The following is a 24065-nucleotide window of genomic DNA, read 5'->3' as shown; positions in this document are numbered from 1 at the left end:
GGGAGTGTGTGTGTGTGTGTGCATGCGTGTGTGCGTGCATGTGCTCCTCATTCAGGCACAGCAATGAAGAGACACAACTCCCTCTAGCGGCCAGATCCAGAATAGGAGTGTATGTGGATCCAAAATCATTCACAAAGTGAATAGTCTGGTGGTTCTGTTACATTTTATAATTTTACATCATGGGTGCCAATAATTGTGGGCAATGTGTATTTGTTAAAAATATGTATTTATTTTTTAGATATTCCTTTTTCTCAGAATAAATGTGCTTCCTTTCAAGGTTGGATTTTCCATATTGTTTTCATTGTGAGAGTGCAATAAATAATCAAGGGATGATTTCTTATACCTGTTTTTAGTCAACTTTACCAAGAGTGCCAGTAATTCTGGAGGGTACTGTACGTTTCACTCTCAAAGGTCAAGGCCTTTACTATAAATGTCACTGTACTATGGTGATTTTAGAATCAGTTAGTAGACATTTCCTTTTTAACTTGTTTTTTGTTGTTTGATGTTTGTTTATCATGTTGCCATTATTAGGAGTTGTTTCCTTGACCTTGACCGTCTCCATGACGTTGACCTCTAAGAGTGATGCTAATGTTATAAATGAGCTTCACATGCCTGGAAACATGGGAAAGCATGTTTAGGTTATATTGCTATCATGATTAGATCCAAAGATACACCCCTTTTTACTGTAATTTTGTGCATGGAAATGTCATATCACAAAGATCAATGACCTCAAGCTGACCTCTGGAAGAAGATCTAGGTTTTATATAAGTTTCTAATTTAGTTAAATGGTAATAGTTGTGTGCATGTGTGACAGAGGACTTGAAAGACTGTCTGGACTAAATCCAGAGGAATGGTCACCCTAGTTGTGACTGTGAGAAGAATTGCTGTATGTATGTGTAAGCATGGCGGCGTTCTCCTTAAAGTGACATAGTTGGCATCTATGAATTGATGGTCTATCTGGCTTATGATGATTTTATGTATTTGGTCACTTTATAGGACTTGTCTTCTACTTTTTACAACCTAGGGTATCTCTGAACTAAACATAACTTGGAGTCTTCATGAAAACATATAATTGCTTTGTTATGCTATATAGGAACTGTCAAAGTTTTTTTTTTCCTGTCATCAACTTCCTGAATTTTTGGTCAACGAACACTGGGGGACATGATGAAACTTGGTGGGCATAGCCCCTCTAGATTTTTACGGAAACATTTTGCTTGGTCCCTGGGGGCCACTCCCCCACGCTGGGCCCCCCAATAACTACCCGAACCGTGGCACCCAAGATGATGAATTTATTATGGTATGTTGGTCTCAAGGACCAGCATCAACCTAACCCATAACCACTCATTTGTGTTTTAAAATGAAACAATATTTCCCATGGGGGGCCATACAATCAATGAATTTAGGTGTAAATGTTTTGACTGTATGCCCATCCAGTGGTGTATAGTTAGCTGTAGTGGGTATACTGGGATCAACCCCAAATGTTAATACCTATCCTTGCCTATTTAAGTGAGATGGTGATGCTTTTTAAGTGGGTACTGAGATGGTGATGCTTTTTAAGTGGGTATACTGCGTAGTCCTGCGTATCGCGTAGACTACACCACGGCACCCATCAACCTGTAGATGGTGGTGTTGAGCAAAGGGTTGCCAATACAGGATGATGATGTTGAAATGTACTTATTACTACATTTTTACAAGGCAGGACTATCACACACTCTTCCTCTCTCTCCCTCTCTCTCTCTCTCTCTCACACACACACACACACACACACATACACACATGCACACGCATGCAGGGTGCGATTTTTTACACAGGCACACGCAGGGCGATTATCATGAGAAACAAGCAATCGACAGGCCTAATTCTATTTCTAGTAGGCCCTATTCAATTTTGAACAGTTGAACATTCATCTTTAATGCAAACTTAAAAGACATGAAACATTTAATTTTCTACGATGGCCACACCTGCAATGTGGGAGATGTCGTAATTAATAAAGTTTCAGGACCATGGATAAGGGCCGATCACGCGAACATGGCAGACAGGCAACTCAATCAGACTCTAGAATGTAACATAAAACCTAATCGATTAAGATTTCACATGTCAAAATATTTTAGTGCTGCCACTAACGACTAATTTTCTAACGACTAATCTTTCGACTAATTTTTCGATTAGTCGACTAATCTAAACGACTATTTTTTTTTTAAATCAAGTGTTTTGTTGTGTACATTTTATTTTGAACTCAACTAAAGGGAAAACGTAAAATATATATCACCCTACTTTTGTTAGAAGCTGTATTACTGTAAGTAAACTGTTCAAAAACATTATGTATTAAAAAAAAAAACACCCATTTAAAATGCTACCTTCAGATCTACAGTAATGTCAGACCTTTGATAGACTTTATTTGTATGCCAGTGTTGCCATCGACATGGACAACTTCTTTGACCTGAGGCCTGGTCATGGCATACTTTGGGGTCATAGGGCCCACCTACATGAACCCACCCCCCATCAAATTATCATTATATCACATCACAATTATTATTGTTATGCTATATTGTTATACATGCACTTCAAAGCAGCCAGTGTTTAAAGTGCTAACATTGTTCACAAAAAGTTTGAAAACATGCACATCAGAGGACTGCTTTACTAATGTAAAATATAGTTAGAATAGTTCCATTGCTTTTGCATGGTTGCATGATAAATACTTCTCAAAACAACAGCAATTATATGGGTGTCATCCATTTGGGATGTTTCCCTCATGCAAGCATCATATACTGGTAGGCAAATGGAAAGAATATTTACATATTTAATTACGCCACAAGCTTTTGGCCACGTTATTCAAATTTGACTATACAATAGATAGATAGTGTATTATAGTCTGTGCTCTGTTTTTATGGAAGTTGCATAAATCCACATTGTTCTATTAAATGTAGTTTCATAATTAAATAGCTTTCCAATAGGTTGAATTGGAGATTTGCTACCAACGTTATCAAGTGGTTTCAGTTTCTCTCGCGCATTGAATGAACGCTTATACCACCATTTAATTGTATGCCTCTATGTTTGATGACACCAAATTAGCATGTAATTCATACTGATTGCTACCTGATTGCAGAAAAGTTTGTTTTCTTTTTCTGTTGGTCCGCCGTTCCTTGATCAATTGCGCAGCAAATTATCAGACGAAGCCCCGGGAATAATTTCACTCCGCGGCTCCGGACCAGCAATGTCCACGTTACGGCCGGTGCTGGTCCGCGCGGCCCATAGTTTGAGAAACGCTGGACTTTGAAAGGCGACAGGAGTTGAGGACTTTGCTAATGAGCCTAACATCAGCATGTTCAAAACAAGTAGGCTACAGGCACTTTGCGCGTCTTACCACATAGGTTACTTCACTTTATCAGTTGGCTTGAACGCTAAAAAAATATGCGTCGTGACTTATTGATCATGGGAAATGACACGCACCTTGATTGATGATATCACGGGCGGCGGCATGTTCGGTTTAACATTTTTTTGTATGAATGAATTACAGTAATGACACGCCGTTGCGTTGTCAACGTGAGACACTTCACTTCATTTATTTCAATTTCCACAATAGGCTACTATATTAGTCAGAGTCTGGACTAGCGTAACCTTCTAGCTCAGCTCCCCCCACTTAGCTCTGCCTAATAATTAATTGCGCTGAAAGCAGGCAGGCACGCAGCTTTGCTGCTGGCGTTAACACTTGCGTGCATAGTGGGGTTTAAAACATGCCAAAGTCTTAGTAGCCTGTTTAACATCCAAAGACAGTCATTGTACTTTTCAAGAGTTAATAACATAGAGTTAATATAACATTACAGCCGTGTGAGACCAAAAATAAATAGGCGGTCAATAGTAAAACGACTCTTCGACTAAAAAAATTGGCGTCGACTAATTTTCATGGTCGATTAAGTCGACTAAATCGACTAATCGCGGCAGCACTAAAATATTTCAGCTAATTAGACTAAGTAAACAGTTTGCTCTGATGTCAGACATCATGTTGCACTTTCGGCTTGTTGGCGCTTCATCTGCAGCGTTTCGCCCTTCTTTATCCACATCTCTGCAAACTTCTGAGCAGGGAACGAACGCACGTCTGGCCCATTAACAGCAATGAAGAGAAGACTGTTCAGTGTGGACACGTTCATTCTGTTGCGCTCATCAGTGAGGATGTGATTCATGGCACTAAATCCACATATTTAATGTGCATGGGCGTTTGCGAATTCCGAGACTGCCCACAATTCGGGTCCGGTGAAGGCAGAGGTAGGGATGTAAAAATCAATCCCCACACAACACACACACACACAGAAAAGCACAGGGCCTACAGTAGGCCTACACAAAAGCATGCAAACACACACATATCACACATTTACACAAAAGTTGCAAGAGTAGCGGATGGAGAAGGAAATGGAGACAAATTCACAAGCTTTATTTATTGAGAGAATGTGTAGCACTGGGCGATGGTTATATTTTGTATCGATTTGCGGTACATATCTTTCGGTCCTTTTTCACCCTGTCCTCTTGGAGGGGTTCTCCCCATACTTTTGAGAACCGCATTTTGGTTTCTCTTGAATGACCCTTCTCTGGTGCCGTATTCACTTGACCTGATGTAATTAACCGGAAGACACGTCATAAATCGTTCCAGATCGAGACCGGCAAGATGGCGGCGGACACGCAGGTTGGTGTGTCGTTCGTGACTAACACGGGGCTCAGCCGTGCTACATGTGTTCCCTGCATTTTAAACAAGACTGTGAATTACATTTTGCTCGTTGTGTTTTTCTCTTTGGTGGCCTGACGAAATACAAACGTATCGTTGCGAGCAACTCTACCAAATAAAGAGTCCCTGTTTAGTGACGTTAACAACTGCAACAGATTAAGCATATTTGGAGTAACGTTGAAGGCTTGCTAACGCTCGCTAGCTAGTTGCTAGACGGCTACTTCGTCAAGTAACACAAAGTTGTGTCTGTATAAACCTACTGCTTAGATCAATAGCTCAATGCAACGATGCTGTTACTTGGAGCAGATTTGAAAATAATAGCTTTACTCTGATGTATTGTAGCTAACGTTAGCGTCTTTACGACAGGCGAAGTGTTGCATTGTTTCCCCCTGTAAAAACAGTGTGTGGCTAACTCTGATCAGGCTTTTCCTTAAAGGATTGCCACATCAGCCATTTAATAGCAAGCATTACAATGATTTATAGACACAATTGATTTGTTAGCTGTTAACACTTGTCCTGATGAAGTAACGTTAGCTGATGGTGTGAGGCCTGTGAAAGAGTGGAGAAACTTTCGAAACCCCTCCCAACATCACCGCTGAGTGACTCCAATAACTTCAGATAGCCCACCTGCTAAAGAACGGCCTGAATGTACAGAAGCATGCATCTGTAACATCGATGTTACATTTGCATTTAGATCACTGTTGACGTAACGCCATGTCTGGCGTGGGGCAGGGTATTTTACGCCTCTTTACAATCTGCTTGTGCGTCTATTACTTGACGTCCTGAGAGACCAATGAATGAGATTACTTGACAATCACCTTTGTGTACTATACACCGTTTTGTCCACCTTCATGTACAGATTAACAATCTTTATTAGATAGTGTTGGTGTTAGTCAGTAGAGTTTGTATCCTGTGACATTTTTAAGTTGCCCATGCCAGAGTAGGCCTACATCACATGGTGGCATACTACCCTATGCAGTATGTGTGTGATTTCAGTTATGTTCATCAATATACCTCACACATGTGTTTTGTCTCTCATCCTGGATCAGGTTTCGGACACTCTGAAGAAGTTTGCAGTGAAAGTGACCACGTCCAGCGTGAAGGAACGGAAGGACATCCTCGGGGAGCTGAAGCATTGCATCAGTGGGAAAGGTGTGTGTGTGTGTGTGTGTGTGTGTGTGTGTGTTAGTTTTGAGACTCAGTCCATATTGGTAGATGGAATTGTGCTGCTGATCATGGCTGGGGGGGGGGGGTTAAAGGCTCTGTAAAGTGCCCTAAAACACTGGTTTATTGCACTATGAGAATGACATTGAATAAGATCCGAACTGAACGGAATATCATTGTGAAGCACCTTGTATTACAAGTTTGTGCGAAAGGTGCTATGTAGATAAAGCTTGATTGTTTGTTTGATTGATTGATTAATTAATTGATTAATTATGCGTTGTGATCCTCTTGCAGAGCTGCCAGAGCCGGCCATTAAAGGCCTGTGTAAACTCTTCTGCCTGACTCTCCACAGATACAGGTGAGGCATCACTCTTCCTCTTCTGTCTGCTTCTGTCTCATCGTCATCACCCTTTCAGACCCAGCCAACTCTGCCAATTAATCATGTGGTGTTTAGTTAAGCCTGCCACTGCATTACTGTGAAACTACTTCGCTGTGAATATTTGAAAATTAATATCAGATAGATGTGATATTAATCATTGAGAATTGAGAATCATTAACATGCGAATCCACATAAAGTAGATGACATTATAACCTGTTATGTGCTGTTCTGGGGGTGAACGTATGACACAGATGTGATATTAATCATGCCTCTATGAAGAACTTTGGTTGTAGATGTTATTGTATTGTGTCCATTAACGTGAAGCCAAGAAAAAGTCCCAAGTGCTGAATGTTTGTCTGTCTTCCCCAGAGATGCGGCGTCTCGGCGAGCGGTTGTGTCCGTCATCGACCTGCTGGCGCAGTCCCAGCCTGATGTCATCGCTGCCAACCTGCCCTCCTGCCTGCTCAACAGCGGCGTCATCAGCAAGAGTGGCACGCCAGGGTAGGCACTGAGCACGTGTGGCACTGTGGAGGGGTGGGCACTCTGCAGGGCATCGGCAACTATGAATGATCTTTAGACCAGTGCCCAAAGCCAGTCAGATCTGTGGGAGTCCCCTTATGGCCAGTGCAAATTACACGATTTCAGCCCGATTTTGCAACGATTTTGTCGCAACCGACAAATTTCCAGTGTTGTGCCAGAATATGAAAGGTCAGGAATGATGCTGAAAGGAGGAAGGCGATTTTATTTTTGTCTGCGACGTTTCACGACTCCATGACCAAAAGTCTAGCATGTCAGACTTTTTGGGGAATCTCTTATGACTCGCGTGTTGACACCGACTACGAGGACACGTGAGAACTAGGCTACGATAGGCTACATGATCTTGCAATGTGACCAATCTTCCGACCAAGATGCGGTGAGAATTTTATGTTTGTGTGATCACCTAGTCTGACATGGTCAATTACAAAAGACCATTGTGGAAGACAAAAAAAAATTGTGCAAATTGTCCTGTACCATTAGAGATGCACTGTGCTGTCCTGTACCATTAGAGATGTACTGTGCTGTCCTGTACCATTAGAGATGCACTGTGCTGTATGTACTGTGCTGTCCTGTACCATTAGAGATGAACTGTGCTGTCCTGTACCATTAGAGATGCACTGTGCTGTCCTGTACCATTAGAGATGCACTGTGCTGTATGTACTGTGCTGTCCTGTACCATTAGATATGTACTGTGCTGTCCTGTACCATTAGAGATGTACTGCACACCTGTCCCACAGACAGCTTTTGAGGACTGGTTAAGAAAATCTGGTTATGTTTTTTTTTTACTTTTACTGGGCAGTGATCCGCAGTGATACAATAAGGTTTTGCTTCAGAAATCGCCTGTTGGTACGAAGTTGAAGTCACAAAGCACCTTTCACCCAGCTTGGTATAGCCAGATCCAAATTCAGCATCAGTTCATATGCTTAGCATTCTCAGTGATCTCAGTGTGAAAGATTCTACATGTTTGTGAAGCTGAAATCTATACTCTTAGCTGCTGCTGATTTTTGTGTGGTCTGTCTTATGGTCTCGAGTCGTCTGTGGTTGATCTGGTGTAAGGTCTTGTTGTGTAACATTTCTGTGTTGATTTCTCTAATGCCCTACATGGCGGTTTTCTGTCTGGCTTAACAGTTTGTTCAGTGTATTTAGATTTTTGAGTTTTGATTTCCATGTCGATCTTGCTTAATATGTAACCAATTTGAAATCAACAAGCCTCAGCTTTGATATGGGGGAAGTGTAAATGAGTTTGAATTTATTCATTATGCAAAGTAAGACTTATACACTTTCAATTCAAATAATGTTTGTTGGTTTGGAACACAAGTGTATTATTGTCTTCACCATACGTGATGAATTAGAAGCCAGGACATCACAGATACTATAGCAGGGGTCTCCAACCTTTTTGGGAATGAGGGCTACCTGAAGACCCGAAATCATATGGAGGGCTACTCATTTAAAACAAACATACCCTCACCCCTTTTTTGCGAGGGTAGTCCTCCTAAATAATAGGCCTATGTGATTTTTACTTTTAAATTATCAATATTGTGCAGGCCTATACGTCTTTATATATTAAGCAACTGTATTTTCAAATTTAATATCAATAACCTATGCAACACTACCAACATTTTTGTTCAGTTTGTTCATTTCAAAGTTTGCATGGGGAATCTAATCTATTTTTTTTTTTTTACAAAAAAAAACTATCTTTTTGTGCAATTAATAATTTGGGTTACAATTTGTACCCAATTTATACCCACCCACTATTATGAATTCAGGGGTTGTTTAAGTTCTGATTTCAGTGGACAATTCGGTTTTAACATTTCAATAGTAATCGCCCACACCACCCTAACATATGAAAACTCCTTTTAAAGTTATTGCACACCTGAAATGATCCATGATCTGACAAAAAAGGGTAATGCACAGTCCTGCTCAGTCATGCATGCTATAACATTTTCAGCGCTATTATACGGCAGTTGCCTACGGAGGAGAAAAGGCCTGTGAGCTACAGTAAAGCAATTGTTTTTCAGTCCTTGAACAATCATGCAAGAACCGTATTTGACGAACATGGAATGGCCACAGAACTTTTGCAAAGATATGCTTCCATTGGCTACACCAGACAAGCAAGTTTTTTCCCCCTTTACTGTCTATGCATGCAAGCAGCGTGTATGCGCTCCGCTTCCGTTGTTGTTTAAAGATTGAATGGGAAACAGATTTGGAGCCAAAGGCTAAAATTTAACGCAGCTACAATTTGTAAGGTATCACCAATATCAATTTAATGTTACAGATGTATGGCTACATACATTCTTAAAATGGTTCTGGTCTAGACTTAAATATCTATTGAAAACTTCACAATGGAGCGTGTTTTTAGAGCGTGATCTGCAGGCGACCTGCTGGCTATTTTTAGAAAGTGCGCTGGGGGCGCCTCATAGCCGTCCCGCGGGCTACCTGGTGCCCGCGGGCACCGTGTTGGAGACCACTGTACTATAGAGTTTTGGTGGGAAGGCCTGGCATGCCTGCTCTTGAATCTTCACCACTAGTATAACGCCCAATTTTATAGGGCTTGTTTCTCTGTGTTCTGGTTGTGTCCAGACAGCTAGTGTCTGCTGCTCACTGTCCTTCTCTCTAAAGGCCACAACTCCACCTCCTCCCAGATGTTCTCTTGTCCCCTTTGTCCGTATTGTCTCATTTTCTGTCTGATGCTGATGTCATTTCCTGTGTGCTCATCCTGCAGGAAGTGCACGGCCTCCTCAGCCACCATGGCGGTGGCCTGGACCTGCCTGCTGGTGAAGGCCGTCTTCCCCACCGCTGACAAGCGAGAGGGGCCTCAGTGGAAGAAACTGGTGAGGAGACACACACTCTGTCTGTGCGTGTGTGTGTATGAGAGAAGAAATGGTATGAGTGGAAGAAATTGGTGTGTGTGTGTGTGTGTGTGTGTGTGTGTGTGAAGAAATGGTATGAGTGGAAGAAATTGGTGAGAAGACTGTGTGTGTGTGTGTATGTGTGAGCGAATAAACAGTATGAGTGGAAGAAATTGTTGAGGAGACTGTCTGTGTGTGTGTGTGTGCGCGTGTGTGTGTGAGAGAGAAGAAATGGTATGATTGGAAGAAATTGGTGAGGAGACAGGGTGTGTGGGTGGCAGCACAGACCTGTAGTTATGAGAGAGAGAGAGAGAGAGAGACCCCCCCCCCCCCGGCCTAAACTGCCTGTTTTCTCTCTTATGACCAGGTTGAGGTGCAATCTCTCCTATTGGCTGAGGTGGTGGGAGGGGCTTCCCGAAACGCCTTGAAGTCAGTACTGAAGTACCTGAGCAGGCTCTGGAAGGAGGTAAGGAAACGACTAGAACACACACACACACACACACACACACACACACACACACTCAAAAGTCTTTCACTTGAACCCCACAAATACGCACCACATGAGCACGCTGTGGAAGCATGTGAGGGAACAGCAAGATTACACACATATACACACACACACACACACACACACACACGCACACACGCACATGTTATCATCAATGGAGCTCAGACTTGCTGTTGAATGAGTACTATGGCTGGCTCTGCTCTTGAAATGCCTCTGTTTACTTCCCCGTCTTATCAACTAACCACTCAACTCAACTACCCACCCTCCCTGTCTCCATCTTTCTTTCTCTCCCTCTCCTTCTGCCCCCCTCTCCTCCTCCATTTGCCTTCCTCCTTCTCTCCCTCTCTCCCTCTTTCCATCTCTCCCTCCATCTCCCTCTCTCCCCCTCCTCCAGCACCCAGGGATGGTGGACCAGTACCTGAGTACGCTGCTGGGTTTGGACCCGAGCCCCAGCTCACTGGCTCTGCTTGGTGTGTGTATCGACTTCTGCACCGCCCAGAAGGACATCGCCACCATCGACAAACACAAGGTACACACACACACACACACACACACACACACACACACACACACACACATTCAGGCCCAGGTTACACCGGGTTCGCAACTGAAGCGCTCTGCATACACACATGCAGACTCTGCCACTACTTACCTCACGCTGGTGGCAGTGTCATTCTGCCAGCTGTGATTGTGATACACCTACACCGACATCACCGTGCCAACGGGCAGCTTGTCCCACCCCCATCGCTAGTGGCAGTGCCACTTAGTTATTTGTGATTGGAGCATCCATATCTGCAGCGTTCATTGCTGTCGGTGGTCTGTAGTGTTTCTATGGACTGACATGTGTACAGGCTTCCAAAGACATCGCCACCATCGACAAACACAAGGTTGACACACACACACACACACATGTGTACAGGCTTCCATCTGTTCCTCTGTCGAGAGTGTCTTTTGTATACCAACTGGTGGCATCTCTTACCTGATGCTGGTGCTAGTTCTACTTGATGGTTTCATCAGTTCCAACCTGAGCCTTTATTTTTTAGACACCTATCCTTATCCTGATGGAGAGTGAAGTGCAAAGCCGCACCTTAGTAAATGTGTACCTGTGCACAGTATGTGCCTGTAGTGAGGTCATGGATTTGTAGTTGCTGGTGTTGTAGTTGAACTTCTCTGTGTTGACTGCAGGGGGCGCTGTTGGAGCTGTATGTGAAGACGGTTCTCATGAGTAAGAGTGTTCCCCACCAGCACATCCTGGTGAGTCTCATGCAGCTTCCCTTCAAAGGGTGTGTGTGTGTAGTGAAACTGTGCCTACTTTCTTTATTTATTTGTGTGTGAGTGTGTGACTGCTCCTGCTTTCTTGTGTGTGTGTGTATTTTGGTGGGAGCGTTTGCACATATACTCATATATGTGTGTGTGTTCGTAAGTGTGTAACAGCGTCCGCCTCTGTGTGTGTTCAGGAGAGGAGTGGCTCTGTACTGCGTCACGTGACACACACCGAGTTTAAGGAGCAGCTGCTGCCAACACTGCAGAAGGCCATGCTGCGGAGTCCTGAGAACTGCATGCAGAGTGAGACACACACACACACACACACACACACACACACACACACACACACACACACAATGTATACTATACACACACACACAGAGCTTTGGGAACTGCATGCAGAGTGACACACACACACACACACACACAATGTATACTATACACACACACAGAGCTTTGGGAACTGCATGCAGAGTGACACACACACACACAATGTATACTATACACACACACACAGAGCTTTGGGAACTGCATGCAGAGTGACACACACACACACACACACAATGTATACTATACACACACACAGAGCTTTGGGAACTGCATGCAGAGTGACACACACACACACACACACACACACACACACAATGTATACTATACACACACACAGAGCTTTGGGAACTGCATGCAGAGTGAGACACACACACACACACACACACAATGTATACTATACACACACACAGAGCGTTGGGAACTGCATGCAGAGTGAGACACACACACACACACACACACACACACACACAATGTATACTATACACACACACAGAGCTTTGGGAACTGCATGCAGAGTGACACACACACACACACACACACAATGTATACTATACACACACACAGAGCTTTGGGAACTGCATGCAGAGTGACACACACACACACACACAATGTATACTATACACACACACAGAGCTTTGGGAACTGCATGCAGAGTGACACACACACACACACACAGAGCTTTGGGAACTGCATGCAGAGTGAGACACACACACACACACACACACACACACACAATGTATACACACACACAGAGCTTTGGGAACTGCATGCAGAGTGACACACACACACACACACACACACAATGTATACACACACACAGAGCTTTGGGAACTGCATGCAGAGTGACACACACACACACACAATGTATACACACACACAGAGCTTTGGGAACTGCATGCAGAGTGAGACACACACACACACACACACACACACACACAATGTATACACAAACACAGAGCTTTGGGAACTGCATGCAGAGTGACACACACGCACAATGTATACACACACACAGAGCTTTGGGAACTGCATGTAGACACACACACACAAACTCACATAATATACACACAGCAAACATAAGTAATGCATGCACTTGTGCCACTGACTGATGCATGCTTATCATCCAGGGTGTGCAGAGCCAGACACTGTTGTTTGTTGTTGTTTGATGTTATTGTTGTTGTTGTTGTTGTCTCTGAGAGCTGTAGTGTTTCTGATATATCTCTGTGTTCTCCAGCCATCTCCTGCCTCCTGGCCTCCCTCACCCTGGACCTCAGCCAGTATGCTAAGGACATCGGCAAGGGCATCGCCAGTAAGCAAACTCCCCTGTCTCACATCACTGTCTCACCACAATACACCCCTGTCTCACATCACTGTTATACCACAATACACCCCTGTCTCACATCACTGTCTCACCACAATACACCCCTGTCTCATGTCACTGTTATACCACAATGTGTTTATCTGGGTGTCGGGGAGGTTTGGGTCTCTTGTAAAATGTGTATCCCCCTCTTTCACTAGTTCAATTGAAGACAATAACTCTGAGCACATGTTTTTGATGCCAGTCATAATTGTGTGTGTGTGTGCATCCTAGGCCAGCTGAAGGCTAATAACCCGGTTCTGATGGAGCAGGCGGTCCAAGCTCTGCAGAACCTGGCCCAGCAGTGCAGCGACCCCAGCGCGGTCCAGGACCTCACCGCTCACCTCTTCGCCATCCTTGGAGGTCAGAGGTCATCCACATACTCACACGCACATCTGCACTCGGGAGCATGCGTTAGGTCAAGCTTGTGGATTAAATCTAGTCCCTGACTTAATGTTTTGTTAGTAGAGATCCCCATTCAAGTTCCCCTGCAGTCCTGGTCTAGGGTTTAGCATAATTAACTGGAATTGGGTTATATCAAAAAGTGGGTGTGTTCCTTTAATCTCTGAACGGGAAACTGGTCAAGGCTGACTCTGAACCGGCTCTGGCTAGACTAGGGCCGGACTATATATCACAGCTATGTGGGGAAACTCCATTGAATCATTATCATCATAACATACACACACAACACCTCTCTGGATCTCGGGCTTTTCTCAATACAAAGTACGCTAAAGAACGGTCTCCCGTTCTTGAAAGTTCGAACTTGAAAAGTTAAGATCGTGAGTCCAGACTCTGGAGAACGCGAGGACACAGGACGCTCAATTTGCAGTTTGAGACAGCAGCGTTCTTGCCAATGGCAGCTTCTCTCGGAACAGCTTGGGAGTCTAGTCATTTACCTATTGCTCTATTAGTCTACCCAGTATTTCTGACATTTACAATACAATATATAATTCACCAGCTTGTTTAAGTTTGTTTCTCATTGATTTTTTTTAATTAAATATTAATAACAATATATTCACTTGCCGATGGCGGGAACAACGTTTGAAGTTCGCAGTTTAAGTGACAGTTATGATTAATGTTAGTTGTGAAGCCTGTAGCCTACCGTTTATAGCCTAAACATGGATCGGATTGTAGCAGCAATTATGATAGGTAGGCCTATTATGTATCAATGCTGCCATTTCTCTTATGTGAGTGTCACGGCTGAGCTGACGTAATGCATTGTGGAATCTTCAAGCCACCAAGTCACCAACCAATGCATCCTTGATAAAACCAACGATTCGAGAACACTTCCGGGAATTTTATGCGTTCTTGAATAAATGCGAACTTGTGAATTGGAACAGTACTTCGGCGGTGATTGATGACATTTCAGAACGATTTTCAAGTTCATGAGAACACAAGTATAGAAAAGAACGCATATTGAGAAAAGCCCCTCGTCTCACCATGATGACCTATAGTCTCACCATGATGACGTATAGTCTCACCATGATGACGTATAGTCTCACCATGATGACGTATAGTCTCACCATGATGACCTATAGTCTCACCATGCTGTGTTGTCTCCCCATGCTGTATAGTCTCACCATGCTCAGGCTGTGTACTGTCAGAAGTGATTTTCTTATCCACACAGCATATCATTCTTGGTAGCTCAGTTTGGTTATGTTTGTGTGTGTGTAGGCTCTGAGGGGAAGCTTACTGTTGTGGCACAGAAAATGAGTGTTCTCTCAGGTAAGCTGCCTTAGTTGTTTCTTTGGGACTGCTTAATTACGCTGTGAATCATGTGCTGTCATCTAACTATGCGTACGTTTGTGTGTGTGTGTGTGTGTAAACTAAAGGCATTGGGAGCTGCAGTCATCATGCGGTTTCAGGCTCCTCTAGTCAGACTCTTAATTCAAGTGTGGCCCTACTCTTCGTCCCCTACCTGCAGCAAGAAGGTAACTCTCCATCCCACCTCTCTCTCTTTCTCTCTCTCTCTCTCTCTCTCTCTCTCCATCCCACCCCTCTCTCTCTGTCTCTCTCACTCTCTCTTTCTACCCCTCTATCCAGCCATGTCCATTTCTCTCTGATTTGCTGGGAGTAGTAGTGGAGGTCCGCTCTCTCTCCCTCTCTATGCATCTCTCTCTCTCCTCTCTCTCTCTCTTCCTTTTTTACCTCTGTCTGTCTCTTCTCTTTTGTTAGAGGACCCGTTAAAAGTGTGTTATCGCTATCGTTAAGTGTATGTGTCTTTATGTGTTTGTATCAGTACTGACATCCGTGTGTGCGCGTGTGTGCGTGCGTGCGTGCGTGCGTGCGTGCGTGTGTGTGTGTGTGCGTGCGTGCGTGCGTGTGTGCGTGCGTGCGTGCGTGCGTGCGTGCGTGCGTGCGTGCGTGTGTGTGTGTGCGTGCGTGTGTGTGTGCGTGCGCGTGTGCGTGTGCGTGCGTGGGTGCGTGTGTGTGTGTGTGTGTGTGTGTGCGTGCGTGCGTGCGTGCGTGTGTGTGTTTCTCCTCTCTCTGCTAGTGCACGAGGGCACGCTGGTCCACGCGGTGTCCGTGCTCGCCCAGTGGACGGGGCGTCTGACGGTGGAGGTGCCCTCTGGCCTGAAGGACTGGCTCAAAAAGGCCTTCACCCTCAAGACCTCCACCTCACCTGTGCGCCACGCCTACCTGCAGGCCATGCTCGGCGCCTACAAAGGTGTGTGGAATGGGGAGGTCAAAGGTCAACTTAGATAGAAAGCGAAGCAAATGTCGGTGGTAGCAGGAGTCAGAAACATTGTGATATATTGTCACATACCTGTGGTTCTATTTCAAATCAATTATGGAGTAAGCAAGTGCAGAATGAGACCAATATTAATAAGGTTGTTAAATTGAGCCGATTACACACAAATGAAATGCTCTGTTGAGCAGGTGTGAGCTTGCGCAGGTGTGTGTCTCTAAGGTTTTATCTTTGATTTCACCTGTGCAGGTGACACCCTGAGCCAGGCGATTGAGTTCGCTCCTCTCCTCATCCAGACGGTGGAGAAGACCGCCGCTCAGAGTTCCCAGCATGCATTGCTGGCAGAGGGGGCTGCTGCTGCTGTGCTTCTGTGTCGTCTCTCCCAGCTGGATACACTGAGTGGTGAGGATACACACACATACACACACACTGGAGTATATACTCTAACACACTCCAGTACTCTGCTTCATTCGCACTCATTCTCAACTCATTAAAGTGTGCGGTGAGGACCAATACACACACTCGCATCCAAATGGGTTTTTACACGGATGTGACATCACTCTTAATTACCAGCTGCACTTACTTACTTACTTGCATTTGCAGTACTTCATCAGGCTCAATTATCATGTCACAACACCACATCAATCACCCTAACATGTAGCAACACCACATCAATCACTAACATGTCGCAACACCACATCAATCACCCTAACATGTAGCAACACCACATCAATCACTAACATGTCGCAACACCACATCAATCATTAACATGTCGCAACACCACATCGATCACCCTAACATGTCGCAACACCACATCAATCACTAACATGTAGCAACACCACATCAATCACTAACATGTCGCAACACCACATCGATCACCCTAACATGTAGCAACACCACATCAATCACCCTAACATGTAGCAACACCACATCAATCACTAACATGTAGCAACACCACATCAATCACTAACATGTCGCAACACCACATCAATCACCCTAACATGTAGCAACACCACATCAATCACTAACATGTCGCAACACCACATCAATCATTAACATGTCGCAACACCACATCAATCATTAACATGTCGCAACACCACATCAATCACCCTAACATGTAGCAACGCCACATCAATCACTAACATGTAGCAACACTACATCAATCACCCTAACATGTAGCAACACCATATCAATCACTAACATGTCACAACACCACATCAATCATTAACATGTCGCAACACCACATCAATCACCCTAACATGTAGCAACGCTACATCAATCACTAACTTGTCGCAACACCACATCAATCACTAACATGTCGCAACACCACATCAATCACCAGAACATGTAGCGACACACCCCAACACACTACAAGCATTTGATTAGTTGCTGCTTTTGATTGTATAAAAGTTTATTTTGGTTTGTGTGTGTGTGTGTGTGTGTGTGTGTGTGTGTGTGTGTGTGTGTGTGTGTGTGTGTGTGTGTGTGTGTGTGTGTGTGTGTGTGTGTGTGTGTGTGTGTGTGTGTGTGTGTGTGTGTGTGTGTGTGTGTGTGTGTGTGTGTGTGTGTGTGTGTGTGTGTGTGTGTGTGTGTTCCCGTTGCAGAGTCTAAGCTGGCCAACTTCTGGAAACTGGTGCTGGACGAGAAGAAGCCTCTCTTCACCACAGAGAAGTTTCTATCACAAGCCAATGACGAAGGTGTGGGGTTGCACTCATACATATATACATACACACACACACACACACACACACACACACACACACAAGCAAGCAGGTCGAAACATTCACACATAGGCGCATATGCAGAAATATACACACACATACACATCAATACATTTCCTCATCACATACCCAAATACAGTACCTAACTCACACACACACGCTTTAGGCAGAGGTCTTGAAGTGTGTGTGCGTGTGTGTGTGTTGTGATTAAGTTGAGTGTTGAGTTGTGTGGTGTTGTTCTCCTCCCTAGCCTTGTGTACGGTTCTGCAGCTGTGTGAGAGACTGTTCCTGGACCAGCCTCACCGACTCAACAACAGCAAGTCCCAGTAAGCGCACAGGCACACACACACACACACACACACACACACACACACAGCTTTTCTCTGTGCATCTCCCTTACCAGGACAGCAGGATGCTCTCCTTCCAACTGTTCGCCAAGGCCAACACCCACTGGCGATGACATTCACGTCTATGGATTTGACGCTCAAGAGATTGAAACATTTTCTAAACTTTGGCATTGACGCGCGTCAGATGTCGGCAGTGGGCGTTGGCCTTTAGTGGGACTGTTATGTAATTCCCATATAGTTTTCTATAAAGCCTTGATGACTAAAGGAGGGTTTCTCAGCGTGGCTGTCCTGAGGTTGAAAAGACCTGTAAAGCACATACTGTGTGAACTCAGGTGCACTCTGAGATGAATTAACCAATCAGCAGGTTCATCTAATTGATTAGTTGGTTAATTAATTAATTAATTAATTAATGAATCGTCTCCGTAGGATGTACCAGCAGGCGGTGGTGGCGGCGCTGTTGTCACGGAGCTGGCGTGTACGCAAACGAGCCCAGCAGAGCATCAAGAAGCTCCTCTCCTCACTGGGCGGGGCCAGCCTGGCGCACGGCATCATGGGGGAACTGTGTGCGGTCATCACCAAACATAAGGTGAGAGAGCGAGAGAGAGAGAGAGGAGTTTACTGAGGTGGTCAGAGTATGTGTGTGGGACCTTGTTCAAAGCAAAACATACATTTACATACGAATGAATAAAATGCTCTGTTTCATGAGATAAGTGTGTGTGTTCTATATATGTGTGTGTGTGTGTGTGTGTGTGTGTGTGTGTGTGTGTGTGTGTGTGTGTGTGTGTGTGTGTGTGTGTGTGTGTCCAGGTGCTGCCTCTTGATGCGCTGCTGTTGGAGACTGGTGAGCTGACGGAGGTGGGCCGGGCCTACGTCCCCCCACGGAACCTTGTGGAGGCGCTGTGTGTGATCTGCTCGGTGGCGGGACAGTGGAACGACCCCGCGGAGACAGAGAAGCTGGCCATCGAGGCCCTCGTCGCCTCCCACCATCCCTCCATCAGTGAGTGCTGCTCTGTGTGTGTGTGTATGCGGTAGCCTTTGTGTGTATTATGTCACCGTGTGTGTGTGTGTGTGTTATGTCACCGTGTGTGGTTGTGTGTGTGTGTGTATGCGGTAGCCTTTGTATGTATTACGTCACCGTGTGTGTGCGCTTTTATGCAGTGTGTGTGTGTGTGTGTGTGTGTGTGTGTGTGCGTGCGCGCGCATGCTTGTGTGGCTGTGTGTGTGAGCGCGCTTGTATGTGGTTGCATGTTTGTGTGTGTGTGTGTGTGTGTGTGTGTGTGGTATTACTGTAGTGTGTGTGTGTATAAATTCTTCCCCCGTGTTCAGGTCCAATAAAAGCATTAATGTGTGTGTGTCCGTAGTGGTGACGCGCTCCGACTTGTGGCCTCACCTGTTGTCCAGTATGAACCTGAACACAGTAGAGTTTATCGACACACACCTGGACGACATCATGCCTCTTCTGCTGCAGGCTAGCGCAGAAAACACACAGGTAACACACACACACACACACACACACACACAGGGCGAAGGGCTACTTGATTATGGCAAAATTCAGATTCACGATTATTTATATGGAGATTTATCAAAACACATTTGGACATACCATTTATTTTCTGAATAAGAAAAATGAAGTAGAGGTCACTTGATGTCATCACTGTTATGTGAAGGTGAAGTAGAGGTCACTTGATGTCATCACTGTTATGTGAAGGTGAAGTAGAGGTCACTTGATGTCATCACTGTTATGTGAAGGGCTGTGCTGGACTTACAACTGAACACAAAATAAAAAAAAAAACTTCCAAAACAGAATACATCAAAATATTTTGATTACCGGTATGTTGTTTTCATAGTCATGGAAGTCACAATCCAAAAGGATTTGCAACTGTATTTACACACACACACAGACACACACACACACACACACACACACACAGACACACACAGACACACACACACACACACACACAGACACACACAGACACACACAGCTCTAACATCCCACCTCTGTCTCTGCAGGCTGTACGGAATGCTGCTGGGTCTCTCTCCAACCTCTCTCCGTCTAAACTCCTCCCACGCATCATGGATCACGTGATCAAGCGTCTGGCCAATCCCGCCCTGGGACAGGTGACTCGCGATGAGTACGGCATCATGAACACTCCAGAGGGAGAGCTCTACGACAAGAGCGTCATCCAGAGGTGTGTGTGTGTGTTTACGCTTACACTCTACATTAATATCAGTATACAGATGTCTGTAATATCATCCAGACATTCAGTGTGGCTGTGTAACTGTGTGTCTCCAGTCTTGCTTTGTGTGTTTTAACCGTTGCAGTTGAGTGTGTGAATGTGTCAGAGCAAGAGTGTTACCCAAGTCTGTGTGGAGGCATTTGTCCTTCTGTGTGTCTGTGTATGTGTGTGTGTGTGTGTGTGTGTGTGTGTGTGTGTGTGTGTGTGTGTGTGTTTCTCATCTCAAGATGTGTGTGTTGATCATCAGTCTCTGCGTATGCCTTACTTTCTAAGCATGTTTACCACCTCACATGAATGTCTGCTCAACTTTCTCTCTGTGTGTGTGTGTGTGTGTGCAGTGCTCAGCAGGAGAGTGCTAAGAAAGGCAATATGAAGCGTGAGAATAAGGCCTACTCCTTTAAAGAGCAGATCATCGAGCTGGAGCTCCAGGAGGTGAGAACACAAACAAACACACAAACAAACACACACAAACATTCTGTTCCCCAGTGGACCTGCTCAGTACTGTCCTGGCCAGGGCCTCAGTCCACATCTAGGACACGACCGCAAACAAATACATCTTATCAAATAAATAAGTCACACAGTCCAGAGTCAGATAATCCAAAACCTTCCTCTCCCTCAACCCTTCTCTCTCTCTCTCCTTCTGCTCTCACTCTTTCCTTCTCTCTCTCTCTCCTTCTGCTCTCACTCTTTCCTTCTCTCTCTCTCTCCTTCTGCTCTCACTCTTTCCTTCTCTCTCTCTCTCCTGCTCTCACTCTTTCCTTCTCTCTCTCTCTCCTTCTGCTCTCACTCTTTCCTTCTCCTCTCTTTTTCTGTCTTTTCTGCTCTCGCTCTTTCGCTCTCTTTCACTCCCTTTTCTTCCCTCCTCTCTCTCTTTCTCCCTCTCACTCTATCTCCCTCCCTCTCTCTCTCTCTCCCTCTCCCTCCCTCCTTCCCTCTCTCCCTGCTGTAGGAGATCAAGAAGAAGAAGGGTATTAAGGAGGAGGTGCAGCTGACCAGCAAGCAGAAGGAGATCATGCAAAGCCAGCTAGAGAAGGAGTCCGCCATCCGCAAGAGGCTGCTGGGGGTAAGACACACACACACACACACACACACACACACACACACACACATATATTACACACACACACCACAGAACATATCTCTCTCACACATACTCACACACACACACACGCACATATTCTATTAGCACATCCTACTTATTGGTCAACAGTAGGGGTGTCACGATTCTCCAAATCCTCGATTCGATATAATTTTTTCACGATTCGATTTGATTTTCAATCTTTTTTTAAATATTACTATTAATGCATTCCTTATGTTATTTACTCTTTTTGGCCTTTTCCTTTTCTGTTTCGGGGGGCTTTTATTTTGAAACCGCTTTTTATTTTAAGACCCGTTCCAACCGCGAGGTTACGTAAACAGAACTAACATTAGGCTAAAACAGAGACGTGAACATAGTGAAATGAAACAACACAGAATGATAATTTGATTGTTTCAGCACACTCCGAAGAGACCCAAGGTTAGTGTTCATGGAATATGTACTTATAAATGTGCATTTTAAGCCTTAAAGTAATTTTGGACTAGCCTGACGAGCCAGACCCACATTAAAATGTAGGGTCTGGGCACTCACCGTTGGCAGTGCTCAGTCCGAGGGGCGGGATAATCAGTTGTCTTTCAAATTCCCTCTGCACGCAATAGGACAGCGGCAGCGCTATGAGTCCCATGCGTTTCCCACCAGCGGAGCTAGTTGGCTAGTTCAAATGTTTGCCAACTTAATAAAAGCTTAACTTGTGTCACACTGTTCGCCAACAGCAACATCCATCTTATTTGTTTTCAAGTAGCAGGGAATTCAAGCCAAACCGTTGCAACTCTGCCATCAATCATTATGTTAAGCCCACCTAACGACTCTATAGACGATTTCATTGGCCTGATTGAGTTTCGATTTCTGGAGCTCACAAGCCAACGGAGAGTTGCTAGAATGTAATTTGCTGCCGCTAGGGGCGCGTCTAGATTTCTAGGCTAACTTTGGACTGTACTATAACTAGATCACCTTTTCACTTGCTAAGTTGAGTAGGCTAAGTTAGTTTTAATTGACGTGAATGAATGAATACTTCCACACCGGTGATTTCAAAGTAGCAAGAGGGGCTTTGATTTCGGTATGTGGTATTCGGTATTCGGATGTGTATATATTAACTGGCTGCAGCCTAAAATTAGAGGAGTGTTGACGCTGCAGTTCAGCACGTGTGTGTGTGTTTGTGCTTATTGGCAAACATGCTGGACGTGACATTGGGGGGTGTGGCTGCATCGTCGATTCTACTTTTAAGTTCGAAGTTCGAGATTGAGATGTGATTTCGATATAAAATCGAAATCGTGACACCCTTAGTCAACAGTCACACACCTTTCTGCTAAGTTAACACAGACACACACACCCTATAAGTGAGTTGACACACCTCTCTGTGTCTCGACTTTCTCACTGAACGCCTCTCCTTGTCCACTGTGTCTGTAACTGACCCTGTCCCTCCGTCTCTCCCTCTCAGCCACACACACACACACACACACACACCATACACACACACACCATACACACACACACCATACACACACACACACCATACACACACACACACACACCATACGCATTATACAGTCTGTAACTGACCCTGTCCCTCCGTCTCTCCCTCTCAGTTGGACATGGAGCTGGAGTACCACGTCGGCCTGTTGGAGGCGCTGCTCACCAGCCGTCCTCCTCAGTTGGCATGGCAACTGCCGAGCGTGCTGCAGGCCATGCTGCCCCTCCTCCACTCCCCCCTGGCCGCTCCGCGCCTCCGCAAGGCCTTCCTGGACATGGGGGTCAGCCTCATGCCCAAGGACATGCGCAACCTGGGTAAGACACACACACACACACACACACACACACACACACACACACACACAGGTGTCAGCCTCATGCCCAAGGACATGCGCAACCTGGGTAAGACACACACACACACACACACACACACACACACACACACACACACACAGGTGTCAGCCTCATGCCCAAGGACATGCGCAACCTGGGTGAGAGAGAGAAAGAGAGACACACACACACACACACACACACGTCTACCTGATGCCTAAACAAATGTGGAACTTGAGTAAGAGACACACACACACACACACACACACACAGGCATTAGCCTCATGTCCAACCTGGGTAAGAGACATACGTGTGCACACACACACACACATACACACACACACACACACACACACACACACAATTATAATTGGTTGCCTTTCAGTGTTGCCCGTTCATGTGTGGTTCATGTATGTGGTGTCAGCAAAGGCATACAGCAACTCTACAGGTGGCACTCAGAGAGGGTCTCCCCATACACTCCCTGAAGCCCACTTGATGTACACACACACACACACACACACACACACTCACACACACACACACACACTCTTCCATACACTCCCTGACGCCCACTTACACAGATGCCCAATTACATCATAAGGTGTTGTTAGCCTTTTTATCCAAGTATCTCTGGTCTTATCCTCTGTGTGTGTGTGTGTGTGTGTGTGTGTGTGTGTGTGTGTGTGTGTGTGTGTTTACGTGGACTAGCGGTCCTGGTAGGTCATGTGACCCTGCGTCTGTTGAAGCCGGAGTGTGAGCTGGACCCAGCCTGGGACGAGGAGGATCTGACCACCGCCACCCAACGCACAGTTCTGATGCTCTACACATACACTGTCCCCCAGAGAGAGAGCAAGACTGGTGAGTTGTACACACACACACTTTTCTCTGTCCTCAACACACACAATTATAATTGGTTGCCTTTCAGTGTTGCCCGTTCATGTGTGGTTCATGTATGTGGTGTCAGCAAAGGCATACAGCAACTCTACAGGTGGCACTCAGAGAGGGTCTCTCCATACTCTCCCTGAAGCCCACTTGATGTACACACACACACACCATACGCATCATACA

At 45.2% G+C, this 24065-nt stretch overlaps 1 protein-coding gene and 1 non-coding gene across 3 annotated transcripts in view; both read left to right on the top strand.

Moving 5' to 3' along the window:
• Positions 1 to 4652: 4652 nt before the first annotated feature.
• The window catches only part of gcn1 (GCN1 activator of EIF2AK4), a 53686-nt gene continuing 34273 nt past the window's right edge, over positions 4653 to 24065 (top strand). For both annotated transcript variants that reach the window (XM_076271088.1, XM_076271087.1), the window contains exons 1-25: positions 4653 to 4678; positions 5767 to 5869; positions 6176 to 6239; positions 6630 to 6761; positions 9520 to 9628; positions 10014 to 10112; positions 10549 to 10683; positions 11340 to 11408; positions 11612 to 11720; positions 12982 to 13056; positions 13339 to 13467; positions 14779 to 14829; positions 14937 to 15035; positions 15599 to 15772; positions 16043 to 16195; positions 17398 to 17490; positions 17765 to 17840; positions 18288 to 18447; positions 18669 to 18858; positions 19223 to 19350; positions 19875 to 20053; positions 20440 to 20533; positions 21051 to 21164; positions 22784 to 22982; positions 23706 to 23855. In XM_076271088.1, coding sequence (XP_076127203.1) covers positions 4661 to 4678; positions 5767 to 5869; positions 6176 to 6239; positions 6630 to 6761; positions 9520 to 9628; positions 10014 to 10112; positions 10549 to 10683; positions 11340 to 11408; positions 11612 to 11720; positions 12982 to 13056; positions 13339 to 13467; positions 14779 to 14829; positions 14937 to 15035; positions 15599 to 15772; positions 16043 to 16195; positions 17398 to 17490; positions 17765 to 17840; positions 18288 to 18447; positions 18669 to 18858; positions 19223 to 19350; positions 19875 to 20053; positions 20440 to 20533; positions 21051 to 21164; positions 22784 to 22982; positions 23706 to 23855 — 2902 coding nt within the window. In that variant the 5' untranslated portion in view covers positions 4653 to 4660. The remainder of the gene's footprint in view (positions 4679 to 5766; positions 5870 to 6175; positions 6240 to 6629; positions 6762 to 9519; positions 9629 to 10013; positions 10113 to 10548; positions 10684 to 11339; positions 11409 to 11611; positions 11721 to 12981; positions 13057 to 13338; positions 13468 to 14778; positions 14830 to 14936; positions 15036 to 15598; positions 15773 to 16042; positions 16196 to 17397; positions 17491 to 17764; positions 17841 to 18287; positions 18448 to 18668; positions 18859 to 19222; positions 19351 to 19874; positions 20054 to 20439; positions 20534 to 21050; positions 21165 to 22783; positions 22983 to 23705; positions 23856 to 24065) is intronic.
• Positions 23913 to 24042, top strand: LOC143106960 (small nucleolar RNA SNORA13). Its single transcript, XR_012983754.1, has one exon. It is a non-coding gene; the product is annotated as a small nucleolar RNA SNORA13 (small nucleolar RNA).

Source organism: Alosa pseudoharengus, unplaced genomic scaffold, assembly GCF_046254945.1.
Source record: "Alosa pseudoharengus isolate Yale_2024_CS ecotype anadromous, Long Island Sound unplaced genomic scaffold, YU_APseudo_1.1 YU_APseudo_1.1_scf_6, whole genome shotgun sequence".
Taxonomy (NCBI): Eukaryota; Metazoa; Chordata; class Actinopteri; order Clupeiformes; family Clupeidae; genus Alosa; species Alosa pseudoharengus.
Note: the sequence above shows the minus strand (reverse complement) of the source record. Positions and strands in the feature narration are given on the sequence as shown.